Below are 21,812 nucleotides of genomic sequence, written 5' to 3' on the forward strand. Positions count from 1 at the left end.
TGATTCGGTTTGTACAAGTAATAATAAAAAGAAAAAGTAATATAATATTATAATATGTAAATTGATCAAGTAAGCACAATTTGTTACTAATCTCTAACAATAAGTAATTCTTTTTAGAATTAGCACTAGAATAAGGACCATATCGAAATAAACGCAATATTTTTCAGGCGACCCTCCAAAGTTTTAAGAGCCTAGGTCTATGCCCCACCTTTAATAACGCTATTGCATTTAACAAAAAGTGATCCTGGATTTTGGCAAATTTTATTTATTTTGTAAATGTTTGACTTGGTGTGACATCATGTCACATTTATAGCAAAAGAGTTAATCTCTTTATAATTATTTATGCAATTTTTAGAAATATTCTTTAACAACATTATTTCATGTTTAGTGTTGTTGTTATCAATTGTCTTCATATATTTTTATAAAAAGGTTGACAATCAAAAATACGTAAAATGCTAATAGTTGTAACTTAATTAGAACTCCTTTTTAGAATGCTAAAGAACCTCCTGTTATTCCTTCTAATCTACCCTATTTTGGGCACATGTTTGATTTTGGTAAAGATCCTATAAATTTTTTATTAAAAGCTTACCAAGAGGTATGACAGTTATAATTTTTCTTTTTATCATTTTCATATACCTAGTATGGTCCAGTTTTTAGTTTTACAATGCTTGGGAAAAAATTTACCTATCTTTGTAATACAGAAGCTATTGCCTGTTTTTTTAATAGCAAAAATGAAGATTTGAATGCAGAAGAAGTATATAGCAGTCTTGTAACTCCTGTGTTTGGATCTGGGGTTATCTATGATGTACCTCACAATGTATAATATTTGTTATAATTGTTTTTAATATTATATCAGATCTTTATGGAGCAAAAAAAGATGATAAAAAATGGATTAATTCAGGCACGTTATAGGATTCATGTGCCTATCATTGAAAATGAAACATTGGATTTTATCCAAAGATTAATGATCAATCATAAAACCATTGATGATCAATCTTTCAAACTTAATATTCTAGAAACAATGGCAGAATTGATTATTTTTACCTCTTCAGCATGCTTAATGGGTATTATATTTATTATTTTTTATTTTATTAACTAAAATATAATTTTATGTGAAGCAAATTTAAAATAAGAAATATTTAATGCAACAAATCGAATAAGGTAAAGAAGCAAGAGAAGCATTAACTGAAGAAGTAGCAAAATGGTATACTGATTTAGATGGAGGCTTTTGTATTGAAGCCTGGCTGTTTCCAGAATGGATGCCTTTTCCTGCTTTTAAGTTATTTTTATTATATTACATATTTTCAATTTAAATATTCTTAAAATATTATAAACATTGGATTATTCATTAAAATAATTTTTAAAAAATATAAATAATAAAATCTGAAAAAGCATTGATTATCCATATGAATTAAATCTCCATTCTTTATATTTAATTAATAAATTTCACTAAAATTTTTATACCTTTTAGTCTTTTTCAAAAAAGAATATTTTTGTAAAGTTATATCCAAAACTTGGAAAATTTTTTTTCTAATTTTGCTTACAGTTTTAATTTTTTTAAAATCTTGACATAAATAGAACCTGTCCAAAATGCCAAAATTCCCTATAAAACATGCATGAAAATTAATAAAATTTTAATAACAGGTATGTTGTCAGGGATATAAGATGGTAAAGGCAAATTAAAATAAAAAAAAATGATACCATATATGTGTTATTTCACCCTTGGGATTTGGGTGAATTTAACAAAACTAAAATGCTCAAATTTTAGCATCCTATCCTTTTTATTTATGGAGATATCAAGGGTCAAAGTTGAAAAATAACCTTTACAGTGATTGATTGTCATTTAATAAATATTTACTAAAAAAAATTGCAGAATTATAAATAATTAATATAATATCTAAAAATATTTTAATCTTTCTAAAGTTTGAAAAAGAATATTTATTCTCCAATTTTTTTAAAATTTTAAGCAAAAGTTATTAAAACCATTAATGTTGTTAAATAGCTCATTTTGAGCCGATTTTTTAATACGGCTATATCAATATTTTAACCAGAAAAATATTGCCTAAGCCTGGAGATTTCGATTATATATCTAGACCTTGTTCCTTCTATGAGCAAAATCTTCAGGCTTGCGTAATATTTTTCTGGATGAAATATTGAGTTAGCCGTTTTTAAAATCGGCTCAAAATGAGCCGTTTAACAACACTAAAAACCATTCTATCTCTGTTTAAAAAAAGCTGGAATGCCAATTTTTGTTTTCTTAGTAAAAATTGTTAGCATAATTTGCAATTATTTTTTTTATATTATTTAAATATTTTTATAATCGTAAAGAATCTACAAAACATATTTATACAATATTTTAATTTTTATTAACATTAAATTATTTTAAAACAGTATTACAAATATTCTGTATTTCCCAATATATTTTTAATCTCAGAATTTTTTTATAAAATATAAAATTTTTAATTAATATTAGAATTAATTACATATGCTATCTTTTTGGATATGCCCTTGTTTTTTTTAGTAGTTTTATCTATCTTTTACATAAAAAGAAAGAAAGGAAAACCTTTCTATTATATGTAGGTTATCATATTTGTAATACAATATTTTGAATATTATAGGTTTTAATATTATATAAATAAACTAAAAGGCCAACGGAGTCGAATAAATATATTTTACCTTCAAAATATATAATATACAACATTTTATAACAAAAATGACCAATTTAACCATATACGTTTTAAAATATAGAATATAATTGGTGACAGGTAAAGTATATGGGTTATGGGTCAAGTAAATAATTAGATAGAATTGTATAAAAATTATATATTTTGATGAAAAAAAACTATTTACTGACAATATGGGCAGATATACAATATGAAAATGTTATAAAAAATCAAGTATTATAAAATATAATAATAATGATAACCGACTTTATCGAAATGATAATTAATACACGAAGATAATAATAACATGAGAAGACCATCTTATCGTTTTAATCATTATCATGCTATTTGAAGTTGTTCAGAATTTATATTTTGGAATTTATAATTTGTTTGGGAATCTTAGGATATAGACCACATAAAATTGATATAACTTAAAATCTTAGAATATAGGCCACATAGAATTGATTAGAATTTAGAATAGAGGCATCATGGAATTAAATTAATCGTAGAAATATGCAAATGGAAATAAATATACAACATTAGATGTAAAAGACACATATTTATAAATTTATATTAATGATCATAGAAATTAATGATTATATTATCAGCTAATGGATACTACCACTATTTATAATTATAATTTGGTATAATCACAACACCAAAAATATTTAAATGGTATATGGACAATTTACTGGCTGATTGTAAAGAATCAATTTATTTGGACAATTTTATTATTAATAGAAAAAATGATACATAGCATTTAAAAAATTAAAAATGTAGGATTAAAAGTTAACAAAGCATTTATAAACAGAACTTCGAGTTTATATTAGAAACAGATGCATCTAACTAAAAAAATATAATAATGGAAATGAATTGCCAATCGCGTATGTACAATAGCATAGGACTCAGAAGCATTACAAGATACTAGAATGAATTATTCTACACTAGACAAGGAAGCAAAAGCTAATATAAATGGATAATAAATTGCAAATAAAAATATAAGAAAATAAACAAGATTGTTGCAATGGGCATATCAATTTATGACTACAATATAAATAATAAGGTAGGTCTTAGCAGTATAATGCAGATGTTTTATCACAAAAATCCAATATAAAAATAAAGATATAATTGAAAATAGTAATAAAGCAACAAGCAAAAATATCTTATAACTTGGAAGGAAAGGAAAAATTACAACAAGCTAAATTATTTTACAATTTGGAAGAAAAGAAAAGTTTGAATCCCTAATAATAAATAAACAAATAAATTTAGAAGATTGAATATTAGGAAATGCAAACAAGTCAACAATAAAGAATTCAGTCCAAAATACGATATTCAACAAATGAACAAAAATAAACGAAAAGATTAATAAATGAACTTGATCTTGGGGGAAAATAAGATGTTATTTTATTATATCTTATATTATAAAGATTATTGTATTTGTAATATCATATTATTTGAATATTGTAGGTTTTAATATTATATAAACTTAAAAGGTCAAATATTAAATAATTATATTATATCTTACAAGGTATATATATATAGACAACATTAATAATGATGACCTTTTTGACCATAAACGAAACTTTCCAAGAAAATTTTTATACAGATAATAGATTGGTCCTGGATATTTGCTTAAAATCTTATAAAAATCATTCTTATAAAGATTTCTTTAGAATTGGTTTGAATGGATTGCCACATATAAAAAACCTTAGTTAGTATATAAATTCACCCAAATCCCAAGGGGTCCAGATAGCTATGTGATTTAAATTTGATATGGAATGACCCATATATCATAAATTTAACTAAATTTCAATTCCATGAACAAAAACATCTCTAAATATTAGAGATTTTTAATTAATAATAGATATTAATCTTCTGCATTATATTTTTTTCATATATTATTGTTTTGTTCTCTACTTAAAAATCTCTTATAATACTACCTCTTTCAAAGCCTCTCCACATTGTTTGTCCCTTATAAATCTTTACTTGTAAATTATAACAAAGCAAAAAAAAAGATCGTTATTATATTTTTTTAAATTAAAACTGTATTATTCTTTCCTTTGTTTTACATGATTGTAAATTATAAACAGAGCTTGTTTTTTTTATTTTATTCAAGGATGGCCAATATGATAAAATCTTTTAGAAATACGTCGATGGATTTTTTTTTGTAAATAAAATTTTTAGTATATAAGAATAAAAAATATATAATCGTGATCATTAAATAATTATGATTTGTTTTTGTAATTTTGTTTTATTTTCGTCGGACTGTATTATACCAAATTGTTAAGGCTAAAAGTCGAGATTCAATAAATTAACAATTTTTCTACATAAAATCCTTTTGTACGATGACCAAAGTGCCCGCTAAGTCCGGTCCCCAAGTCCTACTCTCCGACTATCTCGGACCATCTAACGCTGAAGACCCCCCCCCCTCCTTTCCCCGATTGTTGAACAGCCAACGATCATGGCTTCAACCATAATTTTATATGTATTTTTAATCTTCATATTTTCAAAATGTTTTACAACACTTGATAAAATATTGGTAAGAATTCATTTTGAGAATTGTTACAAACATAATATCCAAAAAATATGCTCTAGAAATTTAAATTTTAAAATTTGGAAATAAAAAAATAAGATACTAATATAATATTTTCTTTAAATGTTTAAATTTTAAGTAATTGAATAAATTGCAGCTTGTCTAATTTGGGCTCTTGATAATTCGGGAAACTCCCTAATTTGATTAATATTTTAGTTCCAATCAAATTCCTATTAACTACAAAAGTTGGATAAATTAGAAAAAATTTTGGTCCCAGAATGGCCAAATTAGTCAGGTTTAACTGTATATAATACAGAGACCTGTAGGCCCGAGTATGGGTCAAACTGTATTTTTTAAAAAACATAGCTAGGTCTGACTAAAAAAATTTTCAACCTGGGCTGAGCCTAATACCTAGACAAGGCCAAATAATTTAAATAGCCATTTTAGATAATATTTAAGTGACAGAAAAAATAATTGGTTTTCACACTATGTATATAGCAGAGACCTGCAGAGGTACCATTTGCACGGCCCGGCCCGGTTTTAAAATTTTTAAGCCCGGCCCGGATATTTTTTAAAAAAATTTTTTACGGCCCGGCCCAGCCCTGATTAAAAAATTTAAGGCCCGGCCCGGCCCTGATATTTTTTTAAAAAATTTTTTACGGCCCGGCCCGGATTTTAAAATTTAAGGCCCGGATATAAGTATATTTCATATTTTATTCAGATATTTAATTACAAATTGATACTATAAAAAATTTGTGCAAATAATATTTTTGAATATAAAAGATTCTATTTGTGATTTTTAATTTTTATTTAAAAAATACATGTAAAAAGCTAATATTTTGAGAATATTATATTAAATTTATAAAAATTATAAAACTGTTATTTATAAAAATGGATATTTTGAGCATATACTATATTTTATATTGCATTTAAAATAAAACTAATATTCATAAAAATGGTAATAATATTTTGAGCATATACTATATTTTATATTGCATTTAAAAATAATAAAACTAATATATAATTTATAAAAATGTAAAATATTTTGACAATATAATATATTGTATTTAATTTACTATTTAATTTATAAAGTAAAAATAAATCGCTATTTAAAAAAATGCATGTATAATAAATAGTATTTTGAAAATATAATCAAATTGCACAAATTAATATAATTTATTTAATAATATAAATTTTTAACAAAAGAAGATAATTGTATTATATAATATATTGTAAAAAAAATAATAAAAAACTTTCATGACTCAAGGTAAAATATAATAAATGCAATAAATATTTGACAGTTTGCAAAGTAAAAAACCAGCATGATTGACGAAACCCTATACTCAAGAAAGATATTAAAAATTCACAAATTATCATGAAGAAAGAGAAGCATATCTACCTTTTCAGGTTGAAGATTACTTCTTCTTTCTTCAAGAATTCTTCCAGTAGTGGAAAAATTTCGCTCACAGCTTGCACTTGAAGCAGGAATAGCCAATACCCGTTTTGCCAATTTTGCTAAAATTGGGAATTCGCTTTGATGAGAAGCCCACCACTCTAACAAATTATCCACCTTAAATATTTCATCTGTTTTTTTGTTTATATAATTATAATATTCATCATCGGGTATTGAGATATTACCAGAATTACCATCGCCCCATTTGTCATAAAACGACTCAGTTTGTTTAACAACAGTCGTAATTTGACTGGTCGATGGTATTTCATTTACTTCCTGAGCCTCTTGTGATTTAATATAATCTTTTATATAGTTTTCCGCCATCTTGCGATCTCCCTGACAACATACGTAATTGTTTGAATTTGGGACAGAGAAAAAGAGAAATAAAATGATACTTGTGTAAAACAAATTTTTCAATTAAAAAATGCTTTATATTAAGTAATATCAATTTTATTTCTCTTTTTTCGCTTTGAAAGGTATTACAAACTTCAAGAAGTTCATAATACCATATTACCACTTTAAAAAGAGTACAAGAGTCCGACTGTAACTCAACAATAGCTCTGTTAAAATTCTCAAGAATGTTGACTAGATCCTGAAGGATCGGAAAGTCTATAATATAATACTTTTCCGATCCCCCATGTTCTAGAAGAACTTTTTTAATTTCTTCATTTTGAGAATAAACAGAATTGAGCATATTGTACTTAGAGTTCCAGCGGACTTCTATATCTTGATAAAGGGCTTTTAAATGCTGGCATTTATTACTTTGTTTTAAATGCCCCACTAATATTTTAGTATTATCTATTGTTGATTTTATTAATGGGGCATTACTTTCCAAATATTTGGAGTTAAATGAATTTCTTAAAATTGTATTTAATAAATGACAAGAACAATTTAATCGTTCATTTAACTCCAATGCTTTTATAATATTTTTACCTTGGTCTGTAACAAAAATTATATTAATAAAATCGTTATTGTTAAAACTAAAATTATGAAAATTTTTTAATAGTTCATCCTTAACTACTTGGCTAGTCTTAGACACTTCTTTAAATTTAGCGGTAAATAGGTTTCTCTTCACTAACTTCCAGTCATCTGATATATAGTGCATGTTAACTGTTATAAACGAGTTCTTTTTATGGTCATCGCACCATATATCAGTGGAAGCAGCCATAAATCGATTCTTGATTACTGGGGCAATAGTATCAACCAAAATGCTTCTTATTTTATTACATTTTTCTTTAAGGTGGCGTGATAGAGTGGTGGGATGTGAAATTAATGACTTGATATCTATTTTACCATATGTTGCCCCAACATCGACTAGAGCCTGGCTGAATTCAAGAAACCCATTCCCAGCTATCATTTCGAAAGGTCTAATATCTTTTGCGCAAAGTGTTAAGGAATGATCTATAAATTTTTGTTTTAAATATTTCATATTACATTTATAAGTGGGTTTTTCAGGTGTAAAAAAAAAATTATTAATTTTCATAGATTTACCATCACATTTATGTCTTTTTAAATGTGATGTACCATGGTTATAATTATAAGATAATAAATTTGAACAATTTATGCATTGCACATAGCCAATATTTTTTTTATTATTATTATCTATTATTATTTTAAATTTAGACCAAATTTCAGATTTTAAAGTATTATTAGTATTTTTAAAAGAATAAATATTATTTTTAATTTTGTCAATTATATCTTTAGTGTTTTGTGCCATGATATTCCTTTTATTGATTGTTTTGGAAATATTCTAAAAATTTAGATATGAATTATAAGATTTATATTTAATATTAATTTTTACTTTAGCTTCTTGAATGCTTAAAATTGATTGATTGAGTATCACTAATTCTAATGATAATAAATATTAATTAATTATTTATATCTTACATTGATTATAAATATCTAATATCAATATTTATTAAATAATGTAGATTGAAATTATTATATTTATTTATTATAATAAATTTAAACTGAATATTATAGTTATAAGAAAAAGTATGTTATTAAAATTTTATATTATTTACAAAAAGATTCAATCTAATTTGTAATAGATTTTATAAACTAATATATGAAGCTAAAAAATATCAATGTACATTTTTATTTAAAGAAAATAATTCAAAAGAATTTTTTATTACTTAAATCTGTTTATGGGATATATCCACTTCTAAACTATTCTTCTAACACAACTGTTCTAAGTCTAACTTTTCTAACAAAATTTGATAATGATTAGTGGAGCACTGCAATTCTAGATAATAACATATATTAAGTAATTTAAAATATATTTATAATAATTATACATACTGTTCTAAGTCTAACTTCTAAGTTTTCTAACACAATTTGGGAGCACTGAAATTTTAGATATTAAAATATATTAAGTAATTTAAAATGGAGTTTTCCGGTATCTTTCAGGAAATTAATAATTAGATCGATCTGTGGGTGTTAGGTAGTGTTAACCATCACCCAATATTATATTAATCATAACTATAATATAATATAATCTTATAACCAATAACTCATAATGTAAAATTTTTTATAAAAAATATTAAGGCCCGGCCCGGGTTTAAAAATCTTAGGCACGGCCCGGCCCGGATATATTTTAAAAAATTTTTTTAGGCCCGGCCCGGATAAAATTTTTTAGGTCCGGCCCGGGTATATTTAAAAAATTTAAAATACGGCCAGGGCCGGGCCGGGCTTGCAGGTCTCTGGTATATAGGTATAAAATATTTTTGGTTTAATATATAATATAAAGTTATTATTTTATATATAAAATAAGATTTTATTTATAAGATAAAATAATTTCATATAAATTTTTTTATTTCATCTCACTTGAGTTAAATTAATCTGTTAAGTTGTATTTATCATTCATAAAATATCCAGCTTTTTTTCACAAAGCTCGGCAAGATTTTATTTAGGGAGTTGTTTTTTAGATTCTGAATTATATTTTCTTGATTTATTATTACTGAGGTTTGCTTGTGCAATCAATTATTCAAATATTAATATTGATTGATTACTTGTTTTATATTTCTTATTCTGTTGAAATATTTTTATAAAGTTTCAAACAGAACTTAAATGTTAAACAATAAAAGTTTTAAGAATTTACATAAATTTAGAAAATATGTTTTGGCCGCATTTCAAATTTTTTATTAAAAAGCTTTTTTTTTATAAAATAAATTTTAAAAGTTTATAAATTTGATTTCTTGGTCCACAAAAAATGTTTCCCAGCTGGCCCTAAGTTATCCAATCTAATAAGCTATAAAGTATTTTTTACAGAAGTTGTTTTGCAAAAGAAAAACCTAATAAATTTTATCTAAACTTTATATGGATTTATTCAATCCTGTCCTGGCCCTTAAAAATATTTTCACAAGTTGTTTCCCTGCTAAACTCTAAAAAATATTTTGTCCTGCCGCACACCATGCTAACTTCCAAAATATATTACTAATACACTATTTGTTTTGTATATTAAGAAAAAGAGATGCTGCTCATCTCAAAATCAAAAATCTATTCTTGGGCATAATAGCTAAAAGAAGACTCGTAAAAGAACGACTAAATAATGGATTTCATACTGAAAAGGAAGATAACGTGGGGACTGAGATTGATCAAGGTTTATTAAATGTTCCAAATATTTCCCATTCAAATATATCCTTATTTTTTAAAAGCCAGAAAATTTATTAATAAGTCTAACCCTAACCCATATTAGGCCCAAGCATATGCCTAGTTTAAATATAACTAAGCAGATACTTGAGGCTCAAGAATTTTACTAAACTATCATGTTCAAACTCTTTAAGTATAAAATATTGATAAATTAAAATTATTGCAGGGACTATAATACATAATCTATTTTTTAAATCCAAAATATAATTTTTATCGAAGAGTTATCTAGGGAGATGTATTGATTTTTTAGTATCGAATTCAGCCCGATCTTTCATATTTTTAGAACATTGGTTATCGACCGAAAACTTTAAATTTGCTGATCTGATTTATAAAAATAACGGATATTTTATGCTACAGTGTTAATATTATTGGATCATGGATTTTTAAAAATTATTCTTTTTTAAAACTGGAACCCCTTATTTGCATATTTATTTTATTACATTTTTAGTTTATTCTATTCTCTATAGAGATATTTCCATAATGTTATTATTAAAAATCTGATCAGCTGTGGTTGATATTAACCTTAATATCTATAAGATCAGGTCGGTATCAATACGCCTCTAAACGCTAAAGTTATATATTTGCATGGCAAATCTCTAAGTTTACAATTACTTTCTTGTTGAGACGTGGATCAATACATTATTATCGATTCCGGCAGTCATTTTGATCTTATTTAAAAAGCATCTATCAATATTTCTGCCCTTAAAATCATTCATAAATCTATTTAAGAAAGTGATGGTGACATGATTGACACCTTCATGAATTCCAAGTACAAAAGCGGAAGGTATACAACGGATGAAGAGGTAGCCAAACTTATGATAAGTTTGCTAATGGCTGGTCAGCACACATCGTCTACGACCAGTTCTTGGCTTCTTCTCTTTCTAGCCAAGCACCAAGATATTCAGGTTTTATTCACAATATTTAATTATAAAAGTAAGGCATTATAATTGCAATGATTTTTTTAAAAAAAAACTATTAAATTTTTATTATCTGTTATAAATTAGCAAAAAGTTTACCTATAAAAGTAAGGCATTATAATTTCAATGATTTTTTTAAAAAAAAACTATTAAATTTTTATTATCTGTTATAAATTAGCAAAAAGTTTACCAAGAAGTTTTAGATAATTGCGATATATCGAATATGAAATCAGATCAAAAATCCGGTATTATAAATGCTTTCTGATATATTTTTACATATTATAATATTTCATATTGATTCGATTTATTTATAAGCAGGGATGTGAACCCTTCGACAAAAAAAAAGGGTCCGGGTTCGGATACAGGAATAAAATTTGAAAAGACCCGGGTACAGGGTTCGGGTCCGGGTTCAAGGAACATAAAAATAATAACTTAAAATAAGATATTTTTTTCATTCATTTATTATTATACTTCAATATACACATATTCTTAATTTACAAATGAAATAATTTATATTTTAAATGTTTTATTCAATTGCACAATCATAATATCTTCTTAAATATCATCCTTGAGATTTTATCTTTATAAAATTATTGTACTTGCGATGCCGGTACAGCCATGAAGATTCTAGATAAGATATATAATTCTGGATATATTGAAGAATTTTTTTCCCAAAATTTTATTTATATCCTTATTTATTCTCTTAACTTCTGAGAACTTTACTATTAAAGATGCAATAGGCATTTTTTGATCCTCCTTTCTATCTGATGATATTTTTTCTTCTCTATCTAAAAGTAAAAAATCAAGGTCATCAATGTTGCTATCATTATTATTATCACTACTACCAGTAAGTATTGTCTCAGCCTCCAATATATTGTAAATAATGGAGTTTTGAGTATGTCATAAATCCTTAAGATGGTCTTTAACCATTTATTTTTGCTCAATATTCAATAAATTTGATATCGAGGGTGTAAATATATAGAAGTGTATAAACACTATTTTGCAAATATTGTTGCTCCCGAATTTTCATGTTTTCTAATATTTCGTATAAAGGACTGTAAATTTTTCTAAATCTAATCGGCATCTAATCCATAAGCCATAAAAATCAAATAAACATAATTGTTCTGATTGTAATCTTAATATTGTTATTTTTAAAGGAACTAATACAATAGTAAGGTCCTATATTTGACAACAATCATCTTTCTACAAAATGACTTCACATGCTCCTATAATAAAATCATTACAGAAATCTTTCAAACTTAATAATCTTTCTAGCATCATATAATTTGAGGACGAACGTGTTGTGCATTATCATTTAAATTAAAATATTATTACACAATTCACTTTAAAAATAATCCACATATTTCTATCATAGTATATTTAAATTTACATAATAAAATATTATTACCTACACTAATGATATCAATCTCTAAATAAAATGGAAGTCCAGAAGAAAATTGAAAGAAAAACGCGAAGATAAAATAAATGATACAAAAAATGTTAATAAAATTTAAAAAAATTTATATTATTTTTTAAAAAAATATTTTTATTTTTCAAAATTTTTATGACACCTAGAACCCTTGGACCCTCCACTTTTAAAAAGGGTTCGGGTTCAGCCAAAATACAAGGGTTCAGGAGGGGTCCGGGTTCGGGTTTACATCCTTGTTTATAAGATTACATACTTTCTATAATTTAGGTTAACAAATATCTTATTATATTATATACATTATATAAATTTTTGAAAAATTATTATCTTTTATTTGCCTATTTTAAAAAACGATTTTATTTTTAAAAATAATGTCGCATTTAGAAAAGGTAAAACATTAGTACTCTTTTTTGAGGGGTAGGAGGGGATGGTTATCGTTTAAATATTTGATACCATCTTAAATTGTCCCAATAAACCAAAATATTGTTTTGGAGTGCTTATATAGCTTAGATACCTTGGCTGAAACACGACACCACAGTGGCCAAGTCCAAGCACGGGACGTTTTTCTTCTGAAATTATCTTCCTCGATTGGTTAGGATGGAAGGTTACAGTATTACAGGATAGGGTTATCATATATTAAAAATGGGTGTTGATCGACCCTAAACATCATAACTTACTTACCCTCAGGACAAGCGTTTCAGATCCCATACCTGCAACGGATCACGTCAACAGACGCTCTATATGTGTCGATTTAATATAATAATACAATTAATGATAATTTGGTATTGTTGAAGATAGATTACTTGTACCAGGAGATTTAAAAAAAAATTAACTGACAATTCCCGTAGTTTAATTGTTTATTACTTTTGGTTTGTGTGGATACATTATTTTTTCTCATGTTCAGATTTCATATATAAAACTAGTGGTATTGGTTTAAAAAACACAAAAAGAGTATTTGCAGATAAAAACCTTGAAAAAAAAACAGAACTTAAAAACATGCTTAAAAATTATTTCAACAAAAGTTTTAAACATTTAAAAACTAATAAAATAATTTATTTTCTCATTAAAAAATAGCGAACTATAAAATGATTGTGATAATAAAATTTTCCACAAAATATGGGCAAACTATTTTAAAAATGATTGTGTTGATATGAAAAATTTGCAATATGCAGATATAAAAACCTTGAAAATATAACAGAACTTATAAACATGCTTAAAAATTATTTTAACAAAAATTTTAAACATTTAAAAACTAATAAAATGATTGTGATATTAAAATTTTCCACAAAATATGGTAAATTAAATTAAATGGTTATGTTGATATGAAAAATTTTCAATAAAATTGGTAAATTATAAGAAAATAAATTTAAACAGAAAAAAACAAATTGTGTTTTTTCTGAAAAAACGTTTTTTATTTACATAAACCCAATTTTGAAATTCCAAAATATTGTCCATTTGAAAAGCGCAGAAATTTAAATGATATATAAATTATAATTAACTAATGAAATTAGAGTCTCGCAATCCTATCAAAAAATTGGATCTTAATTTGGACTCTCTCAAGAGGTTAGAACTTTTGGATAGGTGCCTCAAGGAAACGCTCAGGCTAAGACCTCCCCTGTTGACCCTAATGAGGCTATGCAAAAAGGATATCTCGATTAACGTTACCCAAAGTTAACATATTTATTTATTTTTTGTAAATTTTTAAAGAAAAACTGACTTAGCAAATAAAAATTATAAATGCAATTTATAGCCAAGGTCAAATATCAGACCAGACCGATTTTTTTTAAGTACTGTGAAACCTCCACACTTTATGGAGGTTATAATATGATCGCGATAATAATAATAATCCTTTATTCGAATTATATATATTTTAAAATAAATAGTTTTTAGTGTAAATTTTAATAGTCGCTCACCATTTTTTTTAGAAAAGTCGTGATAACCATATGATAATTTAATATTAATTCGAGTTTTTTTTAAAATTTAACCAATATTTAAATTTTTATTGTTGTTAAAAAGATAACAAAATGAAATGCTATGTTATACCTTCCGGTTATCAGGTTTGTGTATCTCCGACTTTCACCCATCAACTCAAAACCTACTGGCATTCTAAGAATGGACATTTTGACCCTAATAGGTAATATTTAAAAGTATACGCTGAACAAAATGGTATTTGATCGTGCTAAAATATATTTTTAATTTTCAACAGGATTCACAAAACCCTTATAACGGTTTTGGTTTTGGAAAATTTACCAGTTCAAAGTTTTTTCTTCTTTATAAAATAAATAATATCACTTATTAGGTTTCAGTTTCAAAAATTATAGAATGTTAAATGCATGTTTTTATGGATATTATTAATAGGGATGTAGAATTTTTTTAATAGTGGACCATTCATTTTTTTAGAAAGAATGGGGTTAAATTTTATATATATCATCAAATGAAATTTATAATAAAAAATAATTTTATCATAAAAGTTGTTAATTTGTAATTAAAAAATTTTTTTTTTTAATTTGAGTCCTTAAACGTAAGTATCTTTATTGTTCCAACCTTTAAGTTGCTTAACTTTCTATATCAAATTATATTTACTTACAAAAATTAATTCAATAAATAAAAAAAATTACTTTTCTTGTTACAACCTTCATGTTTATTGACTTTCAAAATTCAAAAAACTATTAGGTATTTTAAAGTGACATCATTGACCCATCTTACAAATTCAGGCCCATTGCCGGCTCTACTCTAACATCCTTGGAAGCAAAGCTTAAAGTTTTTTTTAGAGAATTAGACCGATCTACCCAAAGAATCTCACTTCTTACGACACATAGACTTGCTTTATCTCTTCCATTGAAAAATCTCCCATACTTTCTTCAACATTATCTTTTTTTCTTCCCTACATTTTCTTTGCTACTTTCTAGATATCCTCGTAAACTTCATCTATTTATTTTTCATCATAGTATTAAATTTATCGCCTCTATTAAATTTATTTTTAAAAAATATCCATTATTTTATATTAAGGCTACTAAATAAAAAAATTTTAAATATTTATTTCTTCTTACAACTTTTAAGTTGCTTAACTTTCTATATTAATTTATAGTACTGGTGAAGAAAAATGTCAAGGATCTAGATTCTTATTTAAGCTACAATTCATTTATTTTTTAAAATTCGATTGTTTAATTTTCTTTTGTTTAAAATGAAGAGAGAGCCCATAATATATTACTCCATATAGGATTGTGTCCTCTCCTACAGATATCATTTTAGATTATATATTCTCGAATTTGAGGTTATATATGACTCACACCTATTTTCTAAAACATCTTCTGCCAGTGTATAAATATTAATTAGACAAAAGTAAAATTATACCATTATCGTCATGCATATAAAAATATCCAATATACTATCCAAAAATTATTATAAGAATTTACATAATATAAAAAAAACATTAAATTTCATACTCCATTATGGAACTTTAAACTGGAGGCTAAGAAGAATTCTGATTAAGGTTCTGTGTTTTTCAAAGATTTAGATTCTCACCAAAAATTTGAGAGATTTCGGCTCTTATATTTGAACCTGTCTCGATTCTAAACTTGAGTGATGTAGATAATTTAAAAAAATTAAATATGATGAATCAATATAAATTAGTCTGGTTCCGATTTTGAATAAAATTTTATGATATTTGAATAACATGAAATATATATTTATTTTAAAACTAGATATATTAACTCGCTATCCGTTGTCGGCTCAAGTGATGAGGAACCACCATTAACAGCGAATGAAATCAACAATTATTTAAGTTCGAATGCCGATATAGAAAAATTTGATAATGGGTTAAATAATATTAAAGAAAACCTTGAACAAGCTTTAAAGGACGATAGATTTAAGGGTAAGGATATTTCAAAATGCCCTTTCCATAAGCAAATCAATAAATTATTGGCATGCAAGACTGATACAAACATTCCCGATGACACTACATTAATTAATGACACTGTTAAGAATATGATCAAGTCGGTAAAGGATATTAATGATACTAAGAATGATAGAAAGTTCTCTTATTTTCCATTCGGAGCTGGGCGGCATAGGTGTGTGGGGGAGGCATTTGCCTATATACAGATAAAAACGCTTGTATCTACGCTTTTAGTTAATTTTGAGTTCAGTTTGGTTGAGGGCGATAAAGAATTCAATCAAGAAAAAGCAAATAGTAGTATGGATAACTCTGACTCATCCTTGGGAATCAATTACAAAACACTCATAAGTACCCCGCTCAAGCCATATTTAATCGTTAGGCAGAGAGGTTTTTAATATAAAACCATATGACGATTATAAATATGGTGCAGTTTTTTTCCTTTAAAGATATTGTGATAAATATCCATTTTTCATATTTTATTTAGTCTGTCAAAATGATAGCCTTTTTTTAGTTTAATAGTAAGTTAGGAAAGTTTATAAACATATTGCAAAAAATTTTATCCTCATTTATTAAATATTTTAGTCAAAATGATCTTTTATAAAAATATAATTATATCATATAATTCGAAAACTTGCTTCAATTTTATATTATATATTCACTTTATTAAATTTTTTAAATCGCATTTTAAACCTGCCCCCAGCCCAGTGTTACCTTTATATATTTTGCTCATTTTTTATGTTGGCTTTTACTGCGATAAATATTTTTAATGATTTATTTCTATTTAAACTTTTGGTACCATTTTTTCTAATTTAAATAATTCCTCACAAGCTCAACTATAATTTTTTTAATGAAACGCACATTTTTATAATTTATATAAAAAACAAAAACCCCTATAATGCATTAAGATTTACAAAATGCTTAATTCCAAATAAATTACTAATGATTTTAAAGAGATATTTTTTAGTCTCATTTATTCAGCAGTAGCGTTATTTTTTTATTATACATTAACGCATGCTCAAAAAAACTTTTTTACTCGGAAAATAGTAAATTTTAGACATGTCCGAATCAACACCATTTTCAATTTTAGCATTTATTCTATTTAATTTTCTAATATTAATAAGGATATTCTTGATTTATATATATATTTTTTCCCCTGGCTAATTATTATCTTATATTATTTATTGTTTTAATTTGTAATATTTAGTTCATCAACAACTTATATCAAATTGTTTATTATTATTATTATTATTATATATAATAAAATAAAAATATTTATTAGTTTTTCATCTTTCGTGTATTTTTTTTATTGTTTGATAATTTATATTATAAATTTACATCATATTTTTAGTAATTCGGACATTCTAGACAAAATTAAGTTCCTCAATAATAAAAAACGATAATGTAGCCATTCCTCCAAATTTTTAAAATTAGATCCGTTCTTAGATTTAATGTGGTTCCGGTTCCAAACTGTTAATTACTCATTTAAAAAAATTATCAAAATATTTAACTTTTACACAATATTTTTGAATAATATAAATTAATTGCGCTTTTGTTAGAGCCGCTTCCTAGAAATTTAAAAAATTCATTCCGTTTCCTAAATTTGTTTCGGTTGTTCTCTTTCAAAAGATGGCTTAACCGAAGTTTAAAGATTAATCCAGAAATATCTTCGAAGGTTAAGCATAGTTAGACAGCTGATTTCCCATAAACTCTACCCAATAACGTTATCTTAGAACGTTCGGTTTGAACCATTTATTTTATGTGCAAAAATAATAATTTCAAAAGTATTTTGAATTATAAAAAAAAGTATCTGATTTTTATGGTCCACAAAAAAATATAACTTGGCCGATAAAACTAGAAAATTAAAATGGAAAAACTAGAAACATTGTAAATTTATAAGATTTCTGAGACTCTAAATCACTTTTAAACGTGTTAAAAATTGTATTTTTTATTTGATATGCTGAATTAAATTTAGGATATAGATGAATAATCCCTATCCAGACGCCACTCTTAATTTTTTTAAATATTATTCAAACTATAATATTCTCGACCAAGGCAATGACAATACTTACTAAGACTAACTATTATTTATTAAAATGCATTTTGAAGCGTCGTTGAATACAGATTAGATGATGTACCCATTTTGGTTTCCCATATAAAATTTTTCTTAGTTATCCTAAAATTTTAACGTAAATTGTTTGCATCGGAAACCAAAAAGCCTGCCACCAGTTTGTTTTACTGATACATCTAAATGAATCGCCTGCCTAGGTTTTATGTCATTAAGGCAAGGGGGTTAGGTTAATATACCCCCCCCCCCCCTATAAATATTTTTTGAAAATCAGGTAATATTTTAACTAATTTTTTTTAAATAACAAAAGTGTCGGTTATCACATTTATCATTAAATTTATCTTGGGCATGTAGCTTGAGAGCAGTAAAAGCTATTTGCTTTTGCCAAAGGTATTACAGTATAGAACAATTACCATATTTAAACTAACAAATTATATACTCCAAAGATATTGTATTTTAAAGATAATTTGGGTATATATGTTAAAGAGGTTTCAAATAAAATTGAAAGTGAAACATAAAAGCAGGTATCCAAACCGTAACTAATATCTGTTTAAGTTCAGATAAAAATTACTGTTCAGTTTTGGTTTGCAAAAAATAATTGGTTGGGTGAAAAAGCCCTTTAAAAACCGGTGCAATACTTTTCGCATACGTATTAGATATATATAAAGTTTGTCAATATTTAAAAAATTTATATAGAGCATATACAATAAAAATCAGGGGCCCAGAACGAGGGCATTTTCGCGTTCCAGTTCCAGGCGAAAAAGTGTTCCTTTCCACCTTTCGGAACTTTCCTATAAAAATATATTTTTTAAAGCTACACACTTTAATTAATCATCAAATGTACCAATCATTACATCGAAGTAATAATATATTTTCTAAAAGATTATCATTTATAATGGTTCTTTGTGGTGGTATAAATTTGAATGTCGAAAACCACCGTTCAACACTTATCTGACTGCATGGTATTGCTAATACGGTTTGGGCCAATTCATACAGGATTGAATTTTTTATTTTATTGGATTCCTAGTATTCTAGCAAATCTTTTGATTTATCTACACATCCGCTCGAAATAGTTTTATAGATGATAGAACATCATCCTTTGTAAGTTTTGCTATGTTTTTCTTTTTTATCTTGGAACCTTAGAAACATTTCTAATTCATCATATTCTTGTCCTTCATCAGAAGATTTATCCGAATTACTTATTATATTAATCCTCATCCTTAAAATTTTTAATATGTTCCTATATCGCCAATAAATGATTTATAGCTATATTATTTTCCTCTTCGTCTAAAGGAGATTTATACCTAGGGTCTAGATTAAGGCAGAACAAAGTAATTAATTTATTTCCTTATGTTGAAAGCTTAAATCAAGTCTTGTGATGACATGGAATTAATTTTTTGAAGCCTTATTTTATATTTGGTCCATTGGCCAATAAAGTCACCTGGAAAAATGCTACTTTTTTGGAACATTAAGTCTTCCTTTAACAGCTCTAATGAGGCCACCATTTTTCTACAGTTTTCCAATTTTCATCAGAGAAAAAATTAATTGTGTATCATTTGTTAGGATTTAGAAAATAAAAAGAACTTAATATATGCACCTGTTAATGGATTAAAAAATATTTTTTTAATTATAGAAATAACTAAGAAATTCATGTATTATTTCAGGAAGATTTCGGAATATGCGTTCCGTTCCCGTTAAATAAATTTACTCAAAGTTTTTCTCGCGGAATGAAACGTTCCGTTCCTAGTCCCTGATTGAAATATTTTCAAGATTCTCTTCTGTCAAATTATATCTATAAGAAGGAAGAATAAATTTTAGGGCTGAGAATATATTTATGCCAAGTTGGGTAGCAGCACCATAAAATAACAAAAATACATCTGAAATTAATTGCTTATGCTTATCAGTATTAACTGATTAATAATCATCTTTAAAGGTGTTAAAATATCAAAAAGTTTAAAACGGTTCACAGTAGAGGTTCGGTTCAGATTTTAAAATGTTTTAACGGTTTGTGTATAGGTCATAATACCGGTTCAGGTTAGGTTTGAATCCCTGCAAAAAGGTACTCCATAAATAAATGAATCTGTGATATCAGATTTTTTAGTTAGACCATAAATCATTTTAAATTTGGTAAAAACATTCATCTGAAAATTATGAACATTTGATTAATCACTTTATTTTGAAACCCTTAGCTTGGCCTTTTGAAAATCTAATCAGTCCATGATTGCTAGAAATAAAAATTATTTGTTATATATGGAGAAAAATTATTCAATACTCCCCTTCCTAGTGCCATTGAAAATATTTATAAGGACTGCATATACAATTTGTATTATATGAGATAAAGTCCGGTTGTGCCCCCGCCGATTCAAAAAAAGTTAAGCGTGCTCCCGCCAAAATTTTCAAAAAAATAGGGAGCACGGCGTACCCCTTCCAAAAAATTTGATTGTATTTTATCATTAAATATTTTATAAACAAAATGGTAGTATATTAATGCAATTGTATATTTTTAATTCAAAAACTAACAATATCCAATTGAAATAGGGAATGCCATTGCATCCATTTTGACTAGCTATTTTCAAGGACTGCATATCAAGTGAATAGAGCAATTATAAAATTGATCTTGGAAAATTTGGAAATATGCCAAATCAAATGGCTTATAGCTGCATAAAAAGGCTATGAAATTAAAAAAAATGTACTGCCAGATATTCATTAAAAATGATTAATCACTATCACTCCCGTATATAACACTTCTTACTATCTTAATATCTAAATTTAACTACAATAATTATTTTCAATTAAAATTTTTTATAATTCCATAATAATTTAAGAATTTTATAATGTAATTTAATAATAATCGAAAAATTTACATCATCGAAAAAAAATATAGTTTCCCCCAATAATCATATTATTTATTATTATTATTATTTGGTTCCAACTAATCAATATTGTTACGGTCGTCCTTATAATTATCTATTAAAAATTATGTAAAGCTACGCACCCCTTTATGGGCAAGAGACATTCACCAAAAAAATAATATATACATTATATATATTAAGTATCTAAACAATAGTCGTATGTTATACACAATATATTACAATATATTTTAAATAATTAAACAGTGAGGGTTTTTCCAGGTCATATTTATTGCATTTACTGTGGGTAGTATTGATATTATGGGAGTTGCTACAGTATCGTTCATCGGCGTCAATGAA

At 25.8% G+C, this 21,812-nt stretch overlaps 1 protein-coding gene across 1 annotated transcript; it reads left to right on the forward strand.

Moving 5' to 3' along the window:
• The first annotated feature begins 313 nt into the window (after positions 1-313).
• On the forward strand, positions 314-17,597 carry LOC135931410 (lanosterol 14-alpha demethylase-like). Its single transcript, XM_065468495.1, has 11 exons — positions 314-447; positions 491-595; positions 641-817; positions 857-1,064; positions 1,162-1,279; positions 10,114-10,250; positions 11,030-11,205; positions 11,396-11,462; positions 14,155-14,313; positions 14,660-14,777; positions 16,348-17,597. The coding sequence occupies exons 1-11, from the start codon at positions 343-345 to the stop codon at positions 16,931-16,933; spliced, it is 1,956 nt and encodes a 651-aa protein (XP_065324567.1). The 5' UTR covers positions 314-342; the 3' UTR covers positions 16,934-17,597.
• Positions 17,598-21,812: the final 4,215 nt, after the last annotated feature.

This window comes from Gordionus sp. m RMFG-2023, chromosome 1 (genome assembly GCF_954871325.1).
Source record: "Gordionus sp. m RMFG-2023 chromosome 1, tfGorSpeb1-WG-v2, whole genome shotgun sequence".
Lineage (NCBI taxonomy): Eukaryota > Metazoa > Nematomorpha > Gordioida > Chordodea > Parachordodidae > Gordionus > Gordionus sp. m RMFG-2023.

What these genes read in the sequence shown, in the direction of transcription:
- LOC135931410 (XM_065468495.1), top strand. Translation starts at nt 343, where the DNA reads ATGCAATTTTTAGAAATATTCTTTAACAACATTATTTCATGTTTAGTG. An exon ending in AGGTTGACAATCAAAAATAC is followed by an intron (nt 448 to 490) that starts GTAAAATGCTAA and finishes ACTCCTTTTTAG; the next exon opens with AATGCTAAAGAACCTCCTGT. An exon ending in GGACATTTTGACCCTAATAG is followed by an intron (nt 14,778 to 16,347) that starts GTAATATTTAAA and finishes TTTTAAAACTAG; the next exon opens with ATATATTAACTCGCTATCCG.